At 41.7% G+C, this 19308-nt stretch overlaps 1 protein-coding gene across 1 annotated transcript; it reads left to right on the forward strand.

The window, feature by feature from the left end:
- Positions 1-4515: 4515 nt before the first annotated feature.
- Positions 4516-17293, forward strand: chrnb3a (cholinergic receptor nicotinic beta 3 subunit a). The gene is made up of 8 exons (XM_031293603.2): positions 4516-4961; positions 10905-11056; positions 13247-13291; positions 13941-14050; positions 14188-14701; positions 15862-16052; positions 16577-16781; positions 17080-17293. Exons 1-8 carry the CDS (start codon positions 4901-4903, stop codon positions 17209-17211), a joined length of 1410 nt encoding a protein of 469 aa, XP_031149463.1. The 5' UTR covers positions 4516-4900; the 3' UTR covers positions 17212-17293.
- The last annotated feature ends 2015 nt before the right edge of the window (positions 17294-19308 follow it).

Here is a 19308-nt window from a genome sequence, read left to right on the forward strand (position 1 = left end):
ACGATCTTCCTTGCTTTTTCCGTATCATTGATAATCGACCGGCTCGGGGAACGGAGAAATGGAATTGCAGAGCCAATGTTACCCTGCCACTGCAGCTGCTCCTGGCTGCCACGGCAACTGGGGCAGAAAATCAGACTTATCGCTTTGTCATAATCAGCAACGGATCGCGGTTTCCGATCCCCCCGACCCCTTGTGTCTTTCTGCTGGCTTACTTTTTCGTCTGCCGCTTCTTTTATGTTCTGATTTTCATTTTATGTTTTTAGCTTTTCTCAGGTATGATTTTGACATGTCTGTTAAACTCTCCGGTTTTCTCCTCACTCGCTTTCCAGCCTCTTAAGCATCTGAGCCATGCTGTTTGTGTGTGTGTGGTGGTGGTGGTGGTGGTGGTGGGATGGTATTGGGGTGGGGGGGGGAGGAGGGGGGGTTGTGTGTGTGTGCAAACATACATGCAACAGCTCTTACAGAGAGCTCTCCACCCTGAACTTTGAAAGCACATTCTCCTGGGAGTCTAACAACAGCATAGAGAACCAGTTGGCTGCATGTTTGAGAGCATGCTTTTTAACATACCCGTTCTACCCTGTGCAGTGATCAAAGTGATTTCTGTTCAGTCCTCCATATTTTCTCATTGTGGGTTATGTTTCCTGTCTAAGTAACTTGCTATTAACCTGCATTTAAACACACAACCTGCACACAAGCATTACGATTAGATTTGTTTGTTCATCCCAATGAAAATGACATTTTTATGAAATATAAATAAAGAAGTACTGATATAAAAAGGAATGTCCCTGGGAGGTGGGTAGGGAAGGATAATTACGTGACATAACATCAGTGTGACAAATGCCAGCACCTGACGTCCCAGCTCTTGCAGTAGGGATTTGTAGTCTGAATCATCTCAGCTTTCTCTAAGTCTTCCCCGTCTCTCTCACCTGTCTTGTCTTCAGCTGTCCTATCAAATAAAGGCCTAAAATGTCACCCCCCCAAAAAAAGTATTGTTACTTCCATTAAGAACAAATAATATGGGACTTGCTAATGACTGATTTAAAATAAATTCTCACTTAGCAGTCTGAAATATCCTGTATTTTATACACTACTATGGGTAAAGATCCAGAACCCCGGGATCCTCCCTGTTTGACACCTCCAGCTTGTATTGCAGGCTTTCTGTTATAAATGTGTAGTCTCCAAGCTTAAACTGAAATAGCCCTGATGATATCATGTTCACATCAAGCTCATTTTCTTTAGACAGCTCTCTTTTCACATACTGCGTCCTCTTCATGACAAGTAAACCAATCTTGCTATGTAAAATCCCCCTTTATTTACAGTAATCCTCTCTGTCTTTCTTTGAGGGGCTTAAACTGAAGTTGGTTCTCATAAAGATAGATGTACAGGAACACACGCATGTGTACACAGCCACGGGCAAATGCTCCTATTTCAATTATAGTTTACCTTTCAGTTTGGATTGAAAATGTCACTGAACACACTGTGTGTGTGTGTGTGTGTGTGTGTGTGTGTGTGTGTGTGTGTGTGTGTGTGTGTGTGTGTGTGTGTGTGTGTGTGTGTGTGTGTGTGTGCATGTGTGTGTGTGTGTACGTGTGTGTGTGTGTGTGTGTGTGTGTGTGTGTGTGTGTGTGTGTAGCCAGGTGTACCTAGCGTGCCTTTATGTTGTTGCATTAAGCACTGGTCTGTTAAGGTAAGCTAAAGGGCAGCTGTGATTCCACAGTGACCTAGTCTTCCAACAACATCAAACATTGTATTATGTTACATACATACTATATAAATTCTTTGTGGCACTTTTTCAATGCATTGCAATAAGGGACAAATACATTCCACACAAATGTGGAAAGTGGAAAAAAGTGGCTCCCATTGCTTTGTGCAACACTTAATTACTCCTTCCCTCCTCAAAAGAAAGGGGTGATCAAATGTATAGGTAAAAAGAAAGAAAGACTCATGTCCTTTTGTTCCAAAATAGTTTAGCCAATTCTGTCAAAAACATGGGGCTTTTCATATTTCTTTTATAATTAAAGCACAGATTGCACTCCCCGCCTCCCCTCAGCTCTGATGGCCTGAATGTGAACTCATTTTCTTAATTAACATGGAATGGGACTACTTTCTGAAGTAGTCTGCAATTTAAAGACCATCCAGAATCTACACTTACCTCCAGCGTTGGATAACAAGACTGAAGCACTGTCAGTTTGTGTGCACTGACAAGTGGCACAGAGTTTGTTTGGGTGTTAGATAAGCAGAGAGGTTGTGCCTACTTGATACATATGTGTGTGTGTGTGTGTGTGTGTGTGTGTGTGTGTGTGTGTGTGTGTGTGTGTGTGTGTGTGTGTGTGCATGTGTGTGTGTGTGTGTGTGTGTGTGTGTGTGTGTGTGTGTGTGTGTGTGTGTGTGTGTGTGTGTGTGTGTGCGTGTGTGTGCCTGGGTTTCCCCTGTGGGAGAAACTTGGCAATTGCTGAGCGGTGATCAGGTGCCTTAGTAAGACAGCATTTAATGGGATACACAAAACCAACTACAGCAGTCAGGTGCCATGTCATGCATTTGCATGTGTGCAGCAAAGAAGTGTGTTCATGCTGATAATGAATGACCCATCCAATCCCATGCATTTGTTTGCGTGTTTGTGCGTGGGTGCAGAATGATTCACCTTGCAGTTCATCTCCCAGCTGCTGTTAGCTCAAACTTAATTACGAGAGAGAGAGAGAGAGAGAGAGAGAGAGAGAGAGAGAGAGAGAGAGAGAGAGAGAGGCCCGCCACATGTTCTTTACGAGTCAACTAACTGCTTATTTGATTGCCTGAATAAATGACACAAAGCAAATGAATCCGAGCTCTCTGCTCTCTGTCAGATGCTCTGGCTGTCGGACCTTTGTGCCTCCATAAATCCACTCCCATTGTGGCCACTCTATCATTTCTCTGCTGGTTGTCTTTTACACAGTGACACAATGATGTATTTTATATTACATGCGAGCAAAATAAAACCGCTACGCCTATTGTAAAGCCTGAATATATTCATGTAGGTCTAATTTTCTCTCGGTTCCACCACCGTTCACTCATAACAGAAACTAATTGAATCTGGAGGAGATGCATATGTCTCAATTTTCCAACAGTGTATGGAAACTCTCTGCAAGATCGATAACTAGATCACCTCATCTGCTCAGCTTGTACAGCATGTAATTAGATAGATTGTGCTACAGTAAGTGCTCGTCTTCGCCACTCTGCCTTTTAACAGCGAAAGGTGATAGCTTTGGAATAACATACATAGGAAGAATAAAAGCACAACCACCTCCAGTCTTGTGGGCTCACTTGTACTGGAATCAGGCTCTAATCAGGGTCCATGATGCCCACATACATTAAGGGCTCTAATCAGATTTGATGTCAGGATGTGATGTGGCAGAGTGCATTGTTCCAGTCAACTGAGATCCTGTTTTCACTCCAGTGCAGTGTCCTTATATCATTAGCAAGGATTGAGTTTTGCTTGAAACATTCTTTGTGCTCACGGCCTCACCCATAGTCTCTCTCTGACAATAAAGACATTATGGCATACCATGTATGGTGTATGGCGTGACAGGGCAAGGCATGGCATGGCATGGCATGTATGTCTGTGTTTAGCTGAATAAATGAAACATCAAAATGCACTCTCTTGATGATTTACGATAATGTGCAGACTCACTGCCTATAAAAGTGTGATTGGTTTCTGAGAGGAATCTTACAAGTACCTACTTACTGAAAGATGATCTTAAGCCATTTATCAGAAAGTGGAAAGCCCTGCAGTTCAGCGTTATCGTTTGCTCATTTGTGCAGTAACTTGAGTTGGACCCTTGATGAAGTCATGTTCGTGATTGAAGACGGCCATGATAAGGTGTGAAGTTTTGAGCACCACTTTTTGTTGTTCTGGGACAAAGGATAGCTTCACATTTTTATCAGTCTTAAAGCAACACTGGTATGCCCCAAACTTCTTTTTCTGCAGTGATGAAAAAATGTACAGCGACATCGCTGTTGTGTGGGTGTGATTAGGGGCAACAGTCCTCACTTCTGGTGTGCCCAAACCAAATGATGCTGAATCAGAAGTGCAACAGATCTGAAATGTAGTCTTAGGTCAATGTGTGGAAAAACCTTTCTTCACTTTTGATTATTTTGCATTGCCTTTCATTTGGCCAGCATCCACCTGCACTATACTTTTGTACAATATTGTATAAAATGAGGCCTTGTACATTATGTACTATTATTTTACATCAAAACTGAAGTTACTGATTGTGGACAAATCGTTATTATGACAAATTCTGATCTGTGCTGTAAAAAACAAAACAAAAAAACAAAAATAGGCTACATAAGAATTCATATAAATGCATTTAAATTCTCTGTCGTAAGTTTGTATTTTTAAGTAGGCCTATCTATCTATCTATCTATCTATCTATCTATCTATCTATCTATCTATCTATCGATATATATTTGTTTATTTACCCATCTACCTTAAATCACTCAGGATGGGTACCAGATCTGTACTCCCCAGTCCGCGTCCTGCCTTCATCCTCTGACGGGCCAGCCCTCCTCCGTCCCGCCCTCAGCCCTGCTCCGCTCCGGCAGCATCCATCTCAGCACCGGGACACACACAAACACACACGGAAAGAGGCTGCGGGGAAAGAGAACAGGCGACAGAACAGTAGGAAGGAGGGAAAAAATCACACAAGCTGCTGATGCCCCACATTGTGAAGGCGGTGCGTGTTAAACAACGCCACCAACAACCGTCTGTCCTTCATTATTTGAAGTGGACCCCACAGCGGTGATACTCCGGAGGTCCGACTCGGCTGTTTGAGTGATGCGCCCTGCAGGACTGTGTGAACTATAACATGGTTTGATCTTCGCTGTGGATACATCCGATCGCTGTTGTTGATGACAAAGGGGGAGAATGAAGTTTGCGGTTGCGGTGTTGTGGTTCTCCCTGGTTCTCGGGAAGGCTACTATGCAAGGTAAGAATCGGGAACCACATCTGTCTTTAAACAGTTGAAGCTGCGCTACTAGCATCTTATTTATCCAAACAAAGGATGTTGACTTAGGACGCACAAGCATTTTAACCCTGGTGAGGATTTGGGGTTGTGTTGCGAGATCAAAACACAGCATCCCAGCACATTACAGTCTTATTCATCAACAGAGTAGGCTAATTGGCCAATGTGCTGCGTCCTGCCCAATGCTTCTTAGGTGGTGAAAGAGTTTGAAAAAAATAAAAATAAATTCGGACATATTGTTGACTATAATTCAGATGTGATTGCACTTTTAATCGTGTGGGAATCAGCAGAGAGCAGAAAATGTTGGGGTCAGGTGAGAGGAGTACATTCATGATTCATTGAAGGATGGGAGCGCAGCGCCCCCCTGGGGATGTATGGCTGAGCATGGCTGTAAATCACGCTGCAGGAGAACAATATGGCACAATTAAAACATTGAAATGAATGGGGAATTTATTCCATTAAATATTATAGATGTAACTCAGGTATGGCTTTGTTATGAAAAGTAGAGAATGAAATATTGTGTCAATGGGTGTTGAGCTGCAGAAAAGCAGACAGTTCCAACTGCTGTGTGCTCTCTTTTTCCTACTGTGTGTGTGTGTGTGTGTGTGTGTGTGTGTGTGTGTGTGTGTGTGTGTGTGTGTGTGTGTGTGTGTGTGTGTGTGTGTGTGTGTGTGTTGCTATCAGCTTACTGTAAAGCATTTACTCTAATCTTGAGATGGAGGGGCTCCTGGCAGCACATGCTGTACATCTCTCTTGCTGTATATTCATGCTGCATGTTTTTGTGTGTGTGTGTGTGTGTGTGTGTGTGTGTGTGTGTGTGTGTGTGTGTGTGCGCGAGTGTGTGTGTGTGTGTGTGTGTGTGTGTGTCTGGGTGTGTGCTAGTGAGAGAGAGAGCTGGAGGAAGAAGTGATGAGAAATTGATGAAAATGATTAATCCATCTTCAGCGACCCATTAGCTGTCAGTGTCCGTCCACAGTTCGGTTCAGAGGAATCACATTTTAAAGTGACACTGAGCTTCCTGCAAAGGAATTATGTCAGCAGGTTGGCATGCAGTGTCATGCTTGGATTTTAAAGGTTCAGTTCACCAGAATTACAAAAAAAAACCTCACTTCTCTCTAGCGCCATGCAGATATATTGGCTTTTGTTTAGATATTCACCATCGACATATATATGCCACCAACTAAATAAGCATGAATAGAACTTTTATTGTAGCATTCACAGCTTTTAAAACATTGCCTTTAAAAAAACAACCACAACATGTCTTTCCAGAAAAGAAATGTCACAGTTACTTTGGATAATCCAGATATACTGTTCAATGCTGACTATTTCTTTGGTGGTAAGTAGTTCCAATGAAAACGGCAGGTGTAGGCTGTGTACAGTAATATTGTACACATGCAGTCACCTCGGGTCATGTCATGCTCAGTGTCTTTGACATCCAATGCCTATGTGTGAACCAACATGCGTGTGCTCACATACAGTACAGTACAGTACATGCCTCAAAGGCCTTTTGACTGATGAGGTAAACCGTTATGAAAAGTCTTGGTTACCCTCGAGATATACCTGTCTTGTTGCATTGTGGGTAAAAAAAAAGCAGGGCTGCAGCTTAGATTGTAAAGCTTGGATCCCTCTATCTTTCTTTATGATTCTGTCTTGATTCTTGTCTTCAAAAATGTCCCATTTTCCAAAAGTCTATGAATCTATTAGAAATCAGTGATGACTGCATTGAGAAACAGTGTAAGGCTGCATTCACACACACACACACACACACACACACACACACACACACACTCAGGCGGTCTAGACAGTCTGGAAAAAATGTAGGTCTTCCCATTTATTTTGAAGGGGTAGTGTGTTAAGGCTGTGGAGATAGGGGCCGCAGGGGGGAGCCGAAAAAACCCACAGCGTCCTGCGGCAAAAATTTGAGAAAGATTTGAACATTTGGAGAAACGCAACCTGACATTACCCTGCAGTGGCCAATCATTTAACCAGCAATAAGACATGTCTTGTTGTGTCATGTTGCATTTTTATCGCTCAATCACTTATTTCCTCTACTTTTTTTTACTCTTGACCTGCTGTAGTAATTGAATTTCCCCCTGTGTAGGATCAATAAAGTTGATCTTATCTAATCATAAAAGGCAAAAACACAAAGTTGAACTGCCTGTCATTTGCACTAGTGTGTGAAGAATAAAACGGGTTCCCCCTGGTTTTCCTTCTCATCCTTTTAACCCTCTCAGTGGTACATCCCGCTGTGGTTCCATGGTGGAATGGAGAAGGGGATCGTACAACAGTGTCCTCCATGGGGTGTTTTCGATTGCGGAGAAGGCAGGGTGTTTGCCTGAACGCTGGGTCACCCCTGTGTCTGTAACAATCATCAGTAAACTGTAAACTCTCTCTCTCTCTTACACACACACACACACACACACACACACACACACACACACACACACACACACAGTGTATGCATATGCTGAACTATGTAATCCCCATCCCCCCAGCAATCAGACTGAACGTTCTAATCAATACAATCCCCTTCACCTATAGGCTAAATCAACCAAACATGCACACATGCACACGCACACATGCACGCACGCACACACACACACACACACACACAGACACACAAAGAGTGTATGCATATGCTGAACTATGTAATCCCCATCCCCCCAGCCATCAGACTCTACGTTCTAATCAATACTATCCCATTCACCTAGGCTAAATCAACCAAACATGCACGCACGCACGCACACTCACACTCACACTCACACTCACACTCACACTCACACTCACACACACAGTTTCTATCTGAGGGAGAGAGTGGGCTCTTGTAGATGAATCCATTCCTGTGGGGTTTGACTAGTTTGGCTCCTGTGTTTTTGTTGATGAGGATCATGAGAAAGAGTTGCTTCCTGTAGAGATGGTAGATAGGATTCAGCTGACTGAGTGTACTGATGGCCCCTTTCAAGCCTTTACAAACGGAGTGCTTTACAGGGGATCTGATGCAATGGGAGGTAATCTGTCTGAGTCTGAACACAGGGGGGGCTAGAAGAGGGGAACGGGGTGGCACCGGCCCCCTCTGAAATATGATTTGCCAACCCTGAGCCTTTAACAAAAACAAATTAAAGTATATATTTGTGACCAATTGGAACAGATGGACTTGGTGTGGCCACAGACAGATAGGGTCAGAGTCAAGTATTACGAGATGGACTAAAACATTACTGCTTCTGGTATTTTAATGGGATTTGTTTACAATAAGCCTAATCCTTAAAATAGTAAAAATAAATTAATTTAAAGACAGCACACAACAGAAAACAACAGAAAAAAAACAAGAAATATACCTAACTCATTGAAACAAATCCAACACTTAACCAAACAGGTGCCATGGTAGTTTTGTTGGATCCAAAAATACATGGCAGTGTTACAGTAATATCATCAACTATGATATTAACTATGATGAAACCTTTTCATTAGTAATGGCCTTTTTCTGTGACGAAAAACAGATGAAAACTAATTCAAAAAGTGTCATTTTTAGTAAATAAATTTGAAATTAAATTTGTATGTGAAAGACAAATGAACTATGTTCTAATGCAGTCTTCTTCAACAACCTGCATGCATCTGCAGAATCAAACACTGGCACTCCTGATTAGTAAAAAAAGTGTACTTTGCCCCTAACAAAATATGATTTGTTCAGAATTTGATTTAGCTTATTGTTAATGTCTCAGTCAGTAATGTTATGTGGTGTTACCGGTTCTTGGACTAAACAGATTTATGGACTAAATTAATCTACAATTCACTGAGAACTGGACAAGAAGCAGCAACATAATAGCGGAGAAAAACTCCAAAAACTGCAGTGATGCTAGCTGGTGAGCAGGAACAAGAGAGAGAGAGAGAGAGAGAGAGAGAGAGAGGGGGTTCTGTTCATACAGCCAGAGATGGAGATGATAATGGGATATACTGATTCTGTTGTATTACTGCAGAGAACAGTGCCTTTCACTAACCTTGCAAAAATTAAGTTGCCGATAGCTGTAGCCTCAAAATGCTTATAAGACAGAAAAATTAAAAATGCATGACAAAAATTAGACTAAAATTAACAAAAATCAATAGACTAAAATTTGACTAAACTAATATACTTAATTTAAAACCAGGTACCAAAATGAGCACTCAGGCATCAGGTTAAAATACAAACTTTTGTGCTTTTCTTAGAATGTCCTTCATGACTGTTGACCCTGTTGACCCCTGAAAAAATAACTGCAACCTTAAACCAGAGTTTCAACCTTGAAATAGCCCCTTTCAAGTGACAACTTAACACATACACACAGAAAGATAATGGTACAGCTATTGCATACTTTCTTTTACCATTCTTAATGTCTTTGTACAGCGGAAATTCAGTTTAAATCAACCCCAAAACGAAATCTTATTTCTCCAGTGTGAATTATAGTAGCAGAATATAAAGTGTCACATGTCGGCTGAGAGGGATTCGCTCGCGTGGTTCAGAACCTTGTGTTAAGAAACAAGCTGGAATGGGAATTTGTTTCTCCTTGCTATCTGTTTTGCTGTCTGTTCTCATTCCCCTTGCCCCAGTTCACTTTCCCTTTTATACCAACCTCTACCCTGCCCTCTTGTTCTGTCTCTCTCAGACACTGAAGGGAATTGCTCTGGGTCAATCTGTATCACTCCTTCCCTTATCAGCTCTCTCCATTCCTCTGCTCCATTCCCCTTGTTTGAGAGGCTGTTGATTCAAACTTCTCTATAATGTCTATCAGCCTCTGCCTCTGTTGCAACACTACCATTGGCAATGCCAAATATCTTCCTCTTATGTAGTCGAATGCTCAGAGCTCAGAGTTGATAGAGTTACTGAGGGAGGCTCTGTTGTGCAGCTCAAATACCACATAATGCTCTGAGCATCCAGCAAATGCCGCTGTCATCTGCGTCTTTCAGAGTGAGTCACAATGAGTAACAGGGAAGAGGTTCAGTGTCTTGCTCAAGGACAATTTGACAGCACATATACAGTATAGCTCTTGATGAACAAGCTGGCTGTCAGTTAAATCAAGTATGCAAACTTTAAGCCACTGACGAGTCTTGGAACAGTCTGGCTGTGTATTTTTAACTAAGTCGAACTAAACTGAGTTACAGTGTGTTTTGTGTAATTGTCTTCCTCATATCTCTCAGCTGTCTGCACTCCAACGGGTGGCTGATGCAGTGAAAGCACTGTTCCTTCATCGCATCGCCTCCTGCTCAGCGTGAGCGTCACTCTATAACTGACTATTATGCCTTGTGCCTGGCTGCACAAAGTGCTCTGAGCTCAACTTGTCTCCCCTGGCAGTTGTTCTGTCTGAGGTGATCATGTCAGCGTGATCATTTTGTCAGCCTTGGGAGCTTAGATGCATTCGCTCGGCCATGACCAGCTGTCCAGGGTTGACTGACTGTGTGTGTGTGTGTGTGTGTGTGTGTGTGTGTGTGTGTGTGTGTGTGTGTGTGTGTGTGTGTGTGTGTGACTCTAAGGCCCTGACTTAATTTTTCCCTCCACTTGCTTTTGAGACTTTGGGGAGGTGGTTCACTTTGTTCATGCATGACTGTGTCTTTGCATGTTCTTAAACATGTAAGAGTTGGAAAAGGGTGACAATGACATCTGAAGTCACAAGCAGCAGCCATATCAGTCCTATGTCAGTATCTGCACAAGATGTGTTCAGGCACAGTATTGAGTGCAACACAATGTCTTCACAGCCCGCGTAGCAAAAGCAGTACGTTAGCAGAGCAGCAGTCTCAGCTTTAGACTAATCTCGAATTTCAGCACTACTTATAATCATATCCATAGCTATTTTCTCACAAACACTATAACATTGTTTTCTCCCAAGCTTGCTTCTTGTCAATTTTGTCCTCATCACTAATTTCTTCTCTGGCTCCTTCCAGCTCAGGAAGACTTTGTGTCGCTGGCCGAGATGGAGGACTCCTTGTTGAGGAACCTTTTCAGGGGTTACCAGAAGTGGGTGCGGCCTGTCCTGCACTCCAACGACACTATCACTGTATGCTTTGGACTCAAGATCTCACAACTGGTTGATGTGGTGAGGAAACAATACCTGGATACGCAAACACACGGGAGGCATATAGCGTAGAGAAGTGTCAAGTTATTTTAAGTTTTAAAATGGGCCTTCTGTGCTGTGTCTAGCAGCACATGCAAAGCAAGGCTCATACATGCTCGATCCTACTGTATTGTTAACCTGCATGAATACTATCATGTGATATTCATCCTGGTTCTTTGTTCTTTGTTTTCAACTCTATGGTGATCAGATGATGGAGGCCAGTTTGTGCTGTTGTGGTTCCTGTAATTGTGTTAGATGGGAAAGGGAATGGGTTTACTGTATATAAAATGGATATCATAGTGGATGTGAATGAAAGTAATTAGGACATTTTTGTCATAATTCTCAGCAAAATAAATAAGTTGTTGTTATTTATGTACAATATTTAACAGATTTTGATTTAAGCATCTGCATTTGATTCGTACGCGGCTTGTGAGATTACTTTGCATTTTAGTTATATTGAAAGAGGCAGAAGGGAAGAAGGAAAATCAATGAAATCAGGCTGACCTTTGAAAAGCCAATAGACAAGCCCACTAATAAAATCAAATTATGAGGACATGGCCTCGGTGTCCTACATGGCAGCTCTGGCTCTGTCCATGCCATACATTATGTATTATATTAATATTAGATAGATGAGGGTATTTTAAACTGTCTCTGCAGTGATCACATCCTGAGCGCCCTTGAGGAAAGTGGAACCAGACATAGAGGCTCTAATGCTTCTAATGCTGTTAAGTTAAGGAAGCTTTCTGCAGACATTAAAATTGCTTTTTTAACATGGTTAATAAAACTGGTAACAGTCTTTTGACGTCGGAGGGTTATTTTTTGGAACAAGAGAGGAAAGAAAGAAAATGAGTAAGGAGAGAAAGAAGTGAAACTCGCCATCACTGATCAAATAAGAATATAGCCTACAAAGAGGACAGATGATTATTTTGAAAGAAGAAAGAGGCAAGGGAGGAAATAGAAAGAAGTCCAAACATTTTGTAGAGATTGTTCAGAGATGGCTCATCATCTGTTTAGGAAGGGACAGGAGGTTACTATTTAATGTTAAGAAGAAATTATAAAATATTACCAGGGCAAACAAAAGCCAATACAAAGACAAATAAAGGCAGGTTTGGAGTATAATAGATGGAAATGGTTGACTATTAAAGGAGGTATAGTATAGAAGCAACACTGAGGACAGAATTGTGAGGATAAACGAGGAGGGCAAGGAGCTGTCGGATTTGAAGGGGCACAGATAGGAAGAGAGAGTATAAAGAAGAAGAAAGGTTGCAAGAGAGGTCCAAAGTGGTCTTTCATAGCAGCAGAGGAAGTAATCAGGCCATCAGGCTGAGAGGAACCAGATCACATTTATTATTTACACACACACACACACACACACACACACACACACACACACACAAAGCTGCTCCCACAACTCCACAGAGGGACACATTTTGACTACATCAGCCTTTGATGTTCGTTTTTCTGCCACGCAGAAATAACATTTGGAACAGTGCCATCTTGTGGTATTTTAGCTAAATTACAGTGATAAAACCCTCACCTCAGATCAATGTTTGTTTTCAGAGAGGATGGGCATGCAATCAGGTGTGCCTCAGTGCCTCTTGAGAGCAGACTAATCTATCCCATAGATTTTCTCTCTTCTCTAGTTTAACTTGTTATGCTCCTGCGAAGCATGTCCTGCAAAGAAACTCGACAATTTACACAGAAAAACCTTTCTGACTACCAGAAATTCATTACTGTCTTTGTCCTCCTCCTCTTACTCCTCTCCATCATCCTCTTTCCATGCCTCTCTCTTTTGTCCTCGTACTGTATATGTTGATACTTCGTACTGAGCAAATGAGGAAGTGGAACATATATTAGTATTGCCAGTGATATTGGAGAGTAACTTGTGCTTCTCTCGCTCATTACTGTAGATGTATCCTGAAGCAAGGCACTTAACCCCCGAGCTGTTCCAGCGTGCTTTCTTAGTGGCAAGCAAGAGAAGCAATTAACACATTCTGGGGAAAAAAATCTTCCTTTTTAACTAGGTTTAAGTACTTTCTTTCATCCCACTCAACTTTTTGTCTCCAGTTTCTGGTTTGCTCGTCAACACCTCATTAGCCTCTTTTATTGTTCACAGTAAGCACCACTAAGATCTATAAATGGTGAACTAATTTCTTTCCTGTCTTCCTGCAGGATGAAAAGAACCAACTGATGACTACAAATGTCTGGCTCTGGCAGGTAAAAATGAACGCTAACATTTAAAAATGCTGGATTATTAAATTGTGGGGTGCTATTTTAACATCTAGGGATTCTTAAAGTGTGCAACAATTTGGGTTATCCATGGCTGGAATGTTTTAGGCGATAACCAGTTTATTAACTGCAATGTAAAACATGTACACACATGTCACATATAATGGTGTATGATTTTAATGAAGGACTATTCAAGCTCTCACAAATGTAATGGAAGTATGTTTTGTATTCACATATTTTAAAAAAATGCAATAAGAAGAGACATTTTCCATTGGCTTTGTGCAGTTAGCAGTCTGATTCTGTCCATGGTGCTGAAATGGAAAAGATGCACATACAAGACTGGTTATGCTAGTCTATATTCACGACGTTCCACTTCGGGGATTGCTCCGGGGCTGCCGGAAATTCCGCAGGATCACACTCTTTTTGCCCGGATATCCGTTACCTTCTGCTTTCTTTATGTTGGAATTTATGATTGGCAATAACCCAGAGCACGCTTTTCTCCCTTCCGGGAATGCTGTGTGGACTGGCCAGACCCTCCTCCGCAGCGCTGTGAAGGAAGGCCTGGCAAAGCGACACTAAGTTTAGTCTAGTGTCTTATTATGTTAATTAACATACATTATTATTCATTTATTTAAAGGAGTGGATTGATGTGAAGCTGAAGTGGAACCCAGATGACTATGGAGGTATTACCTCCATCAGAGTGCCTTCAGAGACTATATGGCTACCTGACATCGTCCTGTATGAAAAGTGAGTTAGGCAGCACTCTGCACACGTCAGTAGCACATTCTGAGGCACATACATCCATTTTCCTTTCCTTAATGATCATCTTACTATGCCTGGTCTTAATGACTTATTATTCCCCTTTCTTTCTCATCTTCTCCCAGTGCGGACGGTCGCTTCGAGGGTTCCCTGATGACCAAAGCCATTGTGCGCTGGGATGGTACCATAACATGGACTCCCCCCGCCAGCTACAAGTCCTCCTGCACCATGGATGTCACCTTCTTCCCCTTCGACCGACAGAACTGCTCCATGAAGTTTGGCTCCTGGACTTACGATGGACACATGGTGGACCTGGTCCTGGTGGATCACTACGTGGACCGTAAAGACTTCTTCGATAACGGCGAGTGGGAGATCCTTAATGCCACAGGAGTAAGGGGAAGCAGAATAGATGGGGTGTACTGGTACCCATTTGTCACCTACTCCTTCATCCTCAAGAGATTGCCCTTGTTCTACACCCTCTTCCTCATCATCCCATGCCTCGGCCTCTCCTTTCTGACTGTGCTGGTGTTTTATTTACCATCAGACGAAGGAGAGAAACTGTCACTTTCCACGTCAGTGCTGGTGTCGCTCACTGTGTTCCTCTTGGTCATAGAAGAAATAATCCCTTCATCCTCGAAGGTGGGTTTTCTAAGATGGTAGAAGGCAATTTCCATTTAAAAAATTTCTACTGGGCTATAATATTGAAATATATCCTACATTTTCCTGTGTTCAGTTATCTTAATTGGAATCTTAATTGCAGCATGCCCAGATCACAACTACTGCCCTCTCAATTAACTGCAGCTTAAACTGCATGTCAACTCAATTAAGAAGCTATCGACTTCAGATACATCTCAGTTCAATACAGAAGACTACAGAGCTCAAAAAGACAATGACTGCATCCAAAATCACTTACTTTTCACTATGCTGTATACTACACTATTCCATATTCTTTATTGATGATTAGTTTATATCAAATCACCCCACAATGCAAAGTAAAAAGTACCACACACACTAATAAAGCTTCAACTACCATCATGCAGTGTGTGTTAATTTTAATGACTTTGGTGATCCTCTGACGTTTCATCTAGCACCACCACAGTTTTCCCTCATTCAGTGAAATAGCTTGACATCTACTAGATTTACTGGGGCAAACTTTTGTACAGGCATTCATGGTTCCCAGATGATGAATCATAATCACTTGGTGATCTCCTAAATTCTTTCTCCGGTAGTGTCACCATAAAGTTGACATTTTTGTTTGGTGACTGAAACATTTTGACAACCATTGATGGATTGCAGTATAATTTTAGGTCAAAGGTCAAAATTCTTTCCAAATGCCTGCAAAACTACTCTGGTGATACTATGGCTGGTGGGCAGTGCTTGGTTTTGGCTCAATTATTTTCAAAAAAGCTCCTGGATCACAAACGTTCTAATTTTTAAGCTTAGCAGTACACTAAATGTTTAATAAAATTTGAGGCGAAAAATAGACAATGCAGTAACAGAATCTTGATTTACATTTAATCAGTGCTACCTAGTTTGACAGTTTGATCTTAGTTCATGAGCACTCCTCAGCTTTGATTGGTTGTTTTATGCGAAAAAGCCACTAGGGGGAGGCAATGGATCAAGATTTCATCCACAGATAATCTGTATCATGTACTACTGTCAGGATACAGTGACAGTTTCAGTAAAAAAAATAAAAACTTAAAAAAAAAAATCCTTATTTCTTAAGGAAAAAAAAGATTTTAGACATTAGAGTCAACTGTTTAACTGATTCAGTAACCACTACATTTCTCTATCTCCAGGTGATCCCACTGATCGGAGAATACCTTCTCTTCATCATGATCTTTGTCACTTTCTCCATCATCGTCACCGTCTTTGTCATCAACGTCCACCACCGTTCCTCTGCTTCTTACCACCCCATGGCCCCCTGGGTAAAGAGCCTCTTCCTTCAGAGACTGCCCAGACTGCTGTGTATGAGAGGGCACACTGACAGGTAATATAGGATTAACTTTAGTTTAAGGAATGGTTTCCAAGAGTTAGAGGAGAAGATTAGCGAGCAAAAAAAAAAACCGCTAGCCTTTTAACTAGCTAAGCAGTTGTCAGGCAATTAGCTGAGACCATTGGAAGTTACTGGTCCTGGCCAAGAAATAGTCCGACACATAACCCTCGTGAAACGGACGATTGTCGTTTTTACACTTTGTTTTTTTGTATGGATTAAACAAACAAGATATAACGTGTTAATCAGACGTGCTGGTAGGCAGATTTTGTTACCTTTGGACAGAGCCAAGCTAGCAGTTTCCCTCTGTTTCCAGTCTTTAAGCCAGGCTAAGCTAACTCTCGTGGTGGTAGCTTCATATTAAGTGTACAGACGTAAGAGTGGTATCAATCTTCCCATCTAACTCCCAGCAAGAAAAGAAAAAATAAGTTCCCAAAATATCAACTATTCAATTGTCTGCCAGTACATTAGATGATAAATATGTAAAAATGAATGAAACAGTTAGTCTCCATTATCCTCAGATACCACTTTCCAGATATGGAGATGCGCAGCCCGGAGCTGAAGGCCCGTAAAGGTCTGGGGAGGAGGGGGGCTCCTGGCCAGCAAAGAGGCCCCCTTGCAGGGAAAGAGGACGAGAACCTAGCCTGGCTGGCCATGCTGGAGAAAGCAACCAGTTCTGTTCGCTACATCAGCCGTCACATCAAAAAGGAGCACTTCATACGGGAGGTGTGTGGGCAGACATGGGATAAAAGTGTTTGCTTCCATATTGTTTTTACTGTTACAGCTTATTGCTTGTTAAATTGGTCTCATTTGCTCTGTAATTGCTATCAAAATGACACAAAGTAGTTCTTGTGTCCTGAATGAGGGATGTTTTCATTGTGAAAAGTGCTTGAGGCTGACACAGATTCACACCTGTGGACCTTTCTTTTGTGTGTGTGTGTGTGTGTGTGTGTGTGTGTGTGTGTGTGTGTGTGTGTGTCTCTCTCTCTCTCTCTCTCTCTCTCTCTCTCTCTGTCTCATTCAGGTTGTTCAAGACTGGAAGTTCGTGGCTCAGGTGTTGGACAGGATTTTCCTGTGGGCTTTTCTTACAGTGGCAATACTTGGAACAGTCCTGATCTTCACCCCTGCTCTGCAGATGTACTTCAGCACACCTTGATGCACACACACAAACTCACAAATCAAACAGCACATTCTTGTTTTCCAGTTTGTCCGGTCTGACTGTTACTTATTGATAAAGCTCAATAAAACATTCACACTGTATACTTCTTTTGTAGAAACAAGCTCGAGCTACAAACTTTTGCACTACAGTATGGTTTGCAACCTGTAATGACTACTGCAAACTGCAGTGTTCTAGATGCAACTTGTCATTCGTTGTAAGGTGCATGCACAGGAGTCCAAGGGAATGAAAGCAATAAGCAGGTTATCGTAGCGTGTATTATTTGAGTATTCATGTTTGTATAAATGTAACATTGTAATTATACATGCAACAACATGCACACTATCACTCCATGCATAATTGTTGTTTTGTTAATTGAGTTGTTTTGTGTCACATGCACCATGTTGTCCAGCCAGCTGTAAGTACTGTAATGATGATGATGATTAAAAGAAATTTAATTAATGTACTAAATACATTTTCCAGCCCAGTTTTTCAGGCTATCTTAGTCTGGATCAACGGAATTACATTTCCAGACATGTCTGACATCCTGTGCATGGCTCACATGCCCAATGTCCCTCACCTTCTGCTTTCTGTGTGTTGCTTAAACTCTGTTCGCTTCAGGAAACAACAAACTTAAGCTACACAATGAAATGGCAAGTTTTGAAGACAATTTGGTTTGTGCAATAAGGCAGGCCTGCTTGGTTCTATCTGGGAATGATTGTAAAGATTTACAAAGAATATGTTTACGGCATTTACTATCTAACTGGGACGTTTTGGGACAGATTGGTGGGGATTGGTTATGCTGGTAAGAGCAAATTACATTTAACCATGGATCTAGCTAATTGAAATAGCTCATGTTACTGTATTGTTAAAGGTCCAATATTTAATATATTTACTGTAATAAATCCAAAAATGACCCCAATGCGTCATCAGATATTAAGGAAACTAAGTTGAAATACTATAGTCACTGTGTCCACGTTCAATATTTTTATATTAACCTCTAATATTAATATTTTATATTTTTGCACCAGGGTTAATCTGGCCCTGTTTCTGTATGCAAGCACCATGAATTAGAGTATGGCCTAGAGAAGACCAGGTGGAGGCGACCAATTAGATTATGTTTTTGGGTGCAATGACACAGTATCACCACTTAATGGCAGCAAACGTCTTTTTTTGCCCATAGGTTTTGCTTCACAACCTGCTTGACAGAAATAATAATGCGATAAACAGTATTTCAAATATGATCAAACAAATGAGAAGTAAACACATTACCTATCAGGATGCCATGGTGGTACAGATCAATATCTGGACAATTTGACAATTTGTGGCCGTGTTGTTACACTAATTATATGTATCTTCAGATGGGAAAAGGTTGCAGTCATTAATATCATTAATATAATAGAGCAGTGCAGACATGCAGGAAGAAATAAAAACCTGTACAATGAAATTAGATACAACACATACTATTTCTATAAGGCTTATAAGGTCACATTTTCTGTTATGATTTATGTTAATTTTTAGCACATATTTTGTAGTGGTGAGGTATTGTGTCATATTGCATTATAGTGTCACCCCCTTCTGATCAGCTCTACTCAAGCTTCCCCGACTTGTCTGCATTATTACTGTAAAGGGTCGCTATCATCAGTAGTAATTACAAGAGGAGACAGTGGCTCATCATTTCCCCCGCACTTTTTTCCTGGCTGACTGAGTTTGTCTACCCGAACGACTGGCAACCTTTCGGTTATTAGCTGCTGTAACTTTCTTGTCTAGCCTTCAGGCTTTTGTCACCCAACAAATATTGTTACAAGTGGCAGTCCCTGGTGATAACAAAGTTCTGTGTGCTTTGGCCTAGTTTGGGAGACATGACTTGGTTCTCTGACTTATTAAAAATGGCTGGCATGCTTAAGTGAAAGCCTCTCCCCACTTGAGCAGTCTGACCTCAGCCCACTGTTCTATTATTCACAGCTACAGATCTGACTCTGGCAGACAGGTGTGTGTGTGTGTGTGTGTGTGTGTGTGTGTGTGTGTGTGTGTGTGTGTGTGTGTGTGTGTGTGTGTGTGTGCGTGCGTGCGTGCGTGCGTGCGTGCGTGCGTGCG

The sequence above is a fragment of the Sander lucioperca genome, chromosome 4, assembly GCF_008315115.2.
Source record: "Sander lucioperca isolate FBNREF2018 chromosome 4, SLUC_FBN_1.2, whole genome shotgun sequence".
Classification (NCBI taxonomy): Eukaryota; Metazoa; Chordata; class Actinopteri; order Perciformes; family Percidae; genus Sander; species Sander lucioperca.

What these genes read in the sequence shown, in the direction of transcription:
- chrnb3a (XM_031293603.2), top strand. Translation starts at nt 4,901, where the DNA reads ATGAAGTTTGCGGTTGCGGTGTTGTGGTTCTCCCTGGTTCTCGGGAAG. An exon ending in CGGGAAGGCTACTATGCAAG is followed by an intron (nt 4,962 to 10,904) that starts GTAAGAATCGGG and finishes GGCTCCTTCCAG; the next exon opens with CTCAGGAAGACTTTGTGTCG. An exon ending in AGGAGCACTTCATACGGGAG is followed by an intron (nt 16,782 to 17,079) that starts GTGTGTGGGCAG and finishes TGTCTCATTCAG; the next exon opens with GTTGTTCAAGACTGGAAGTT.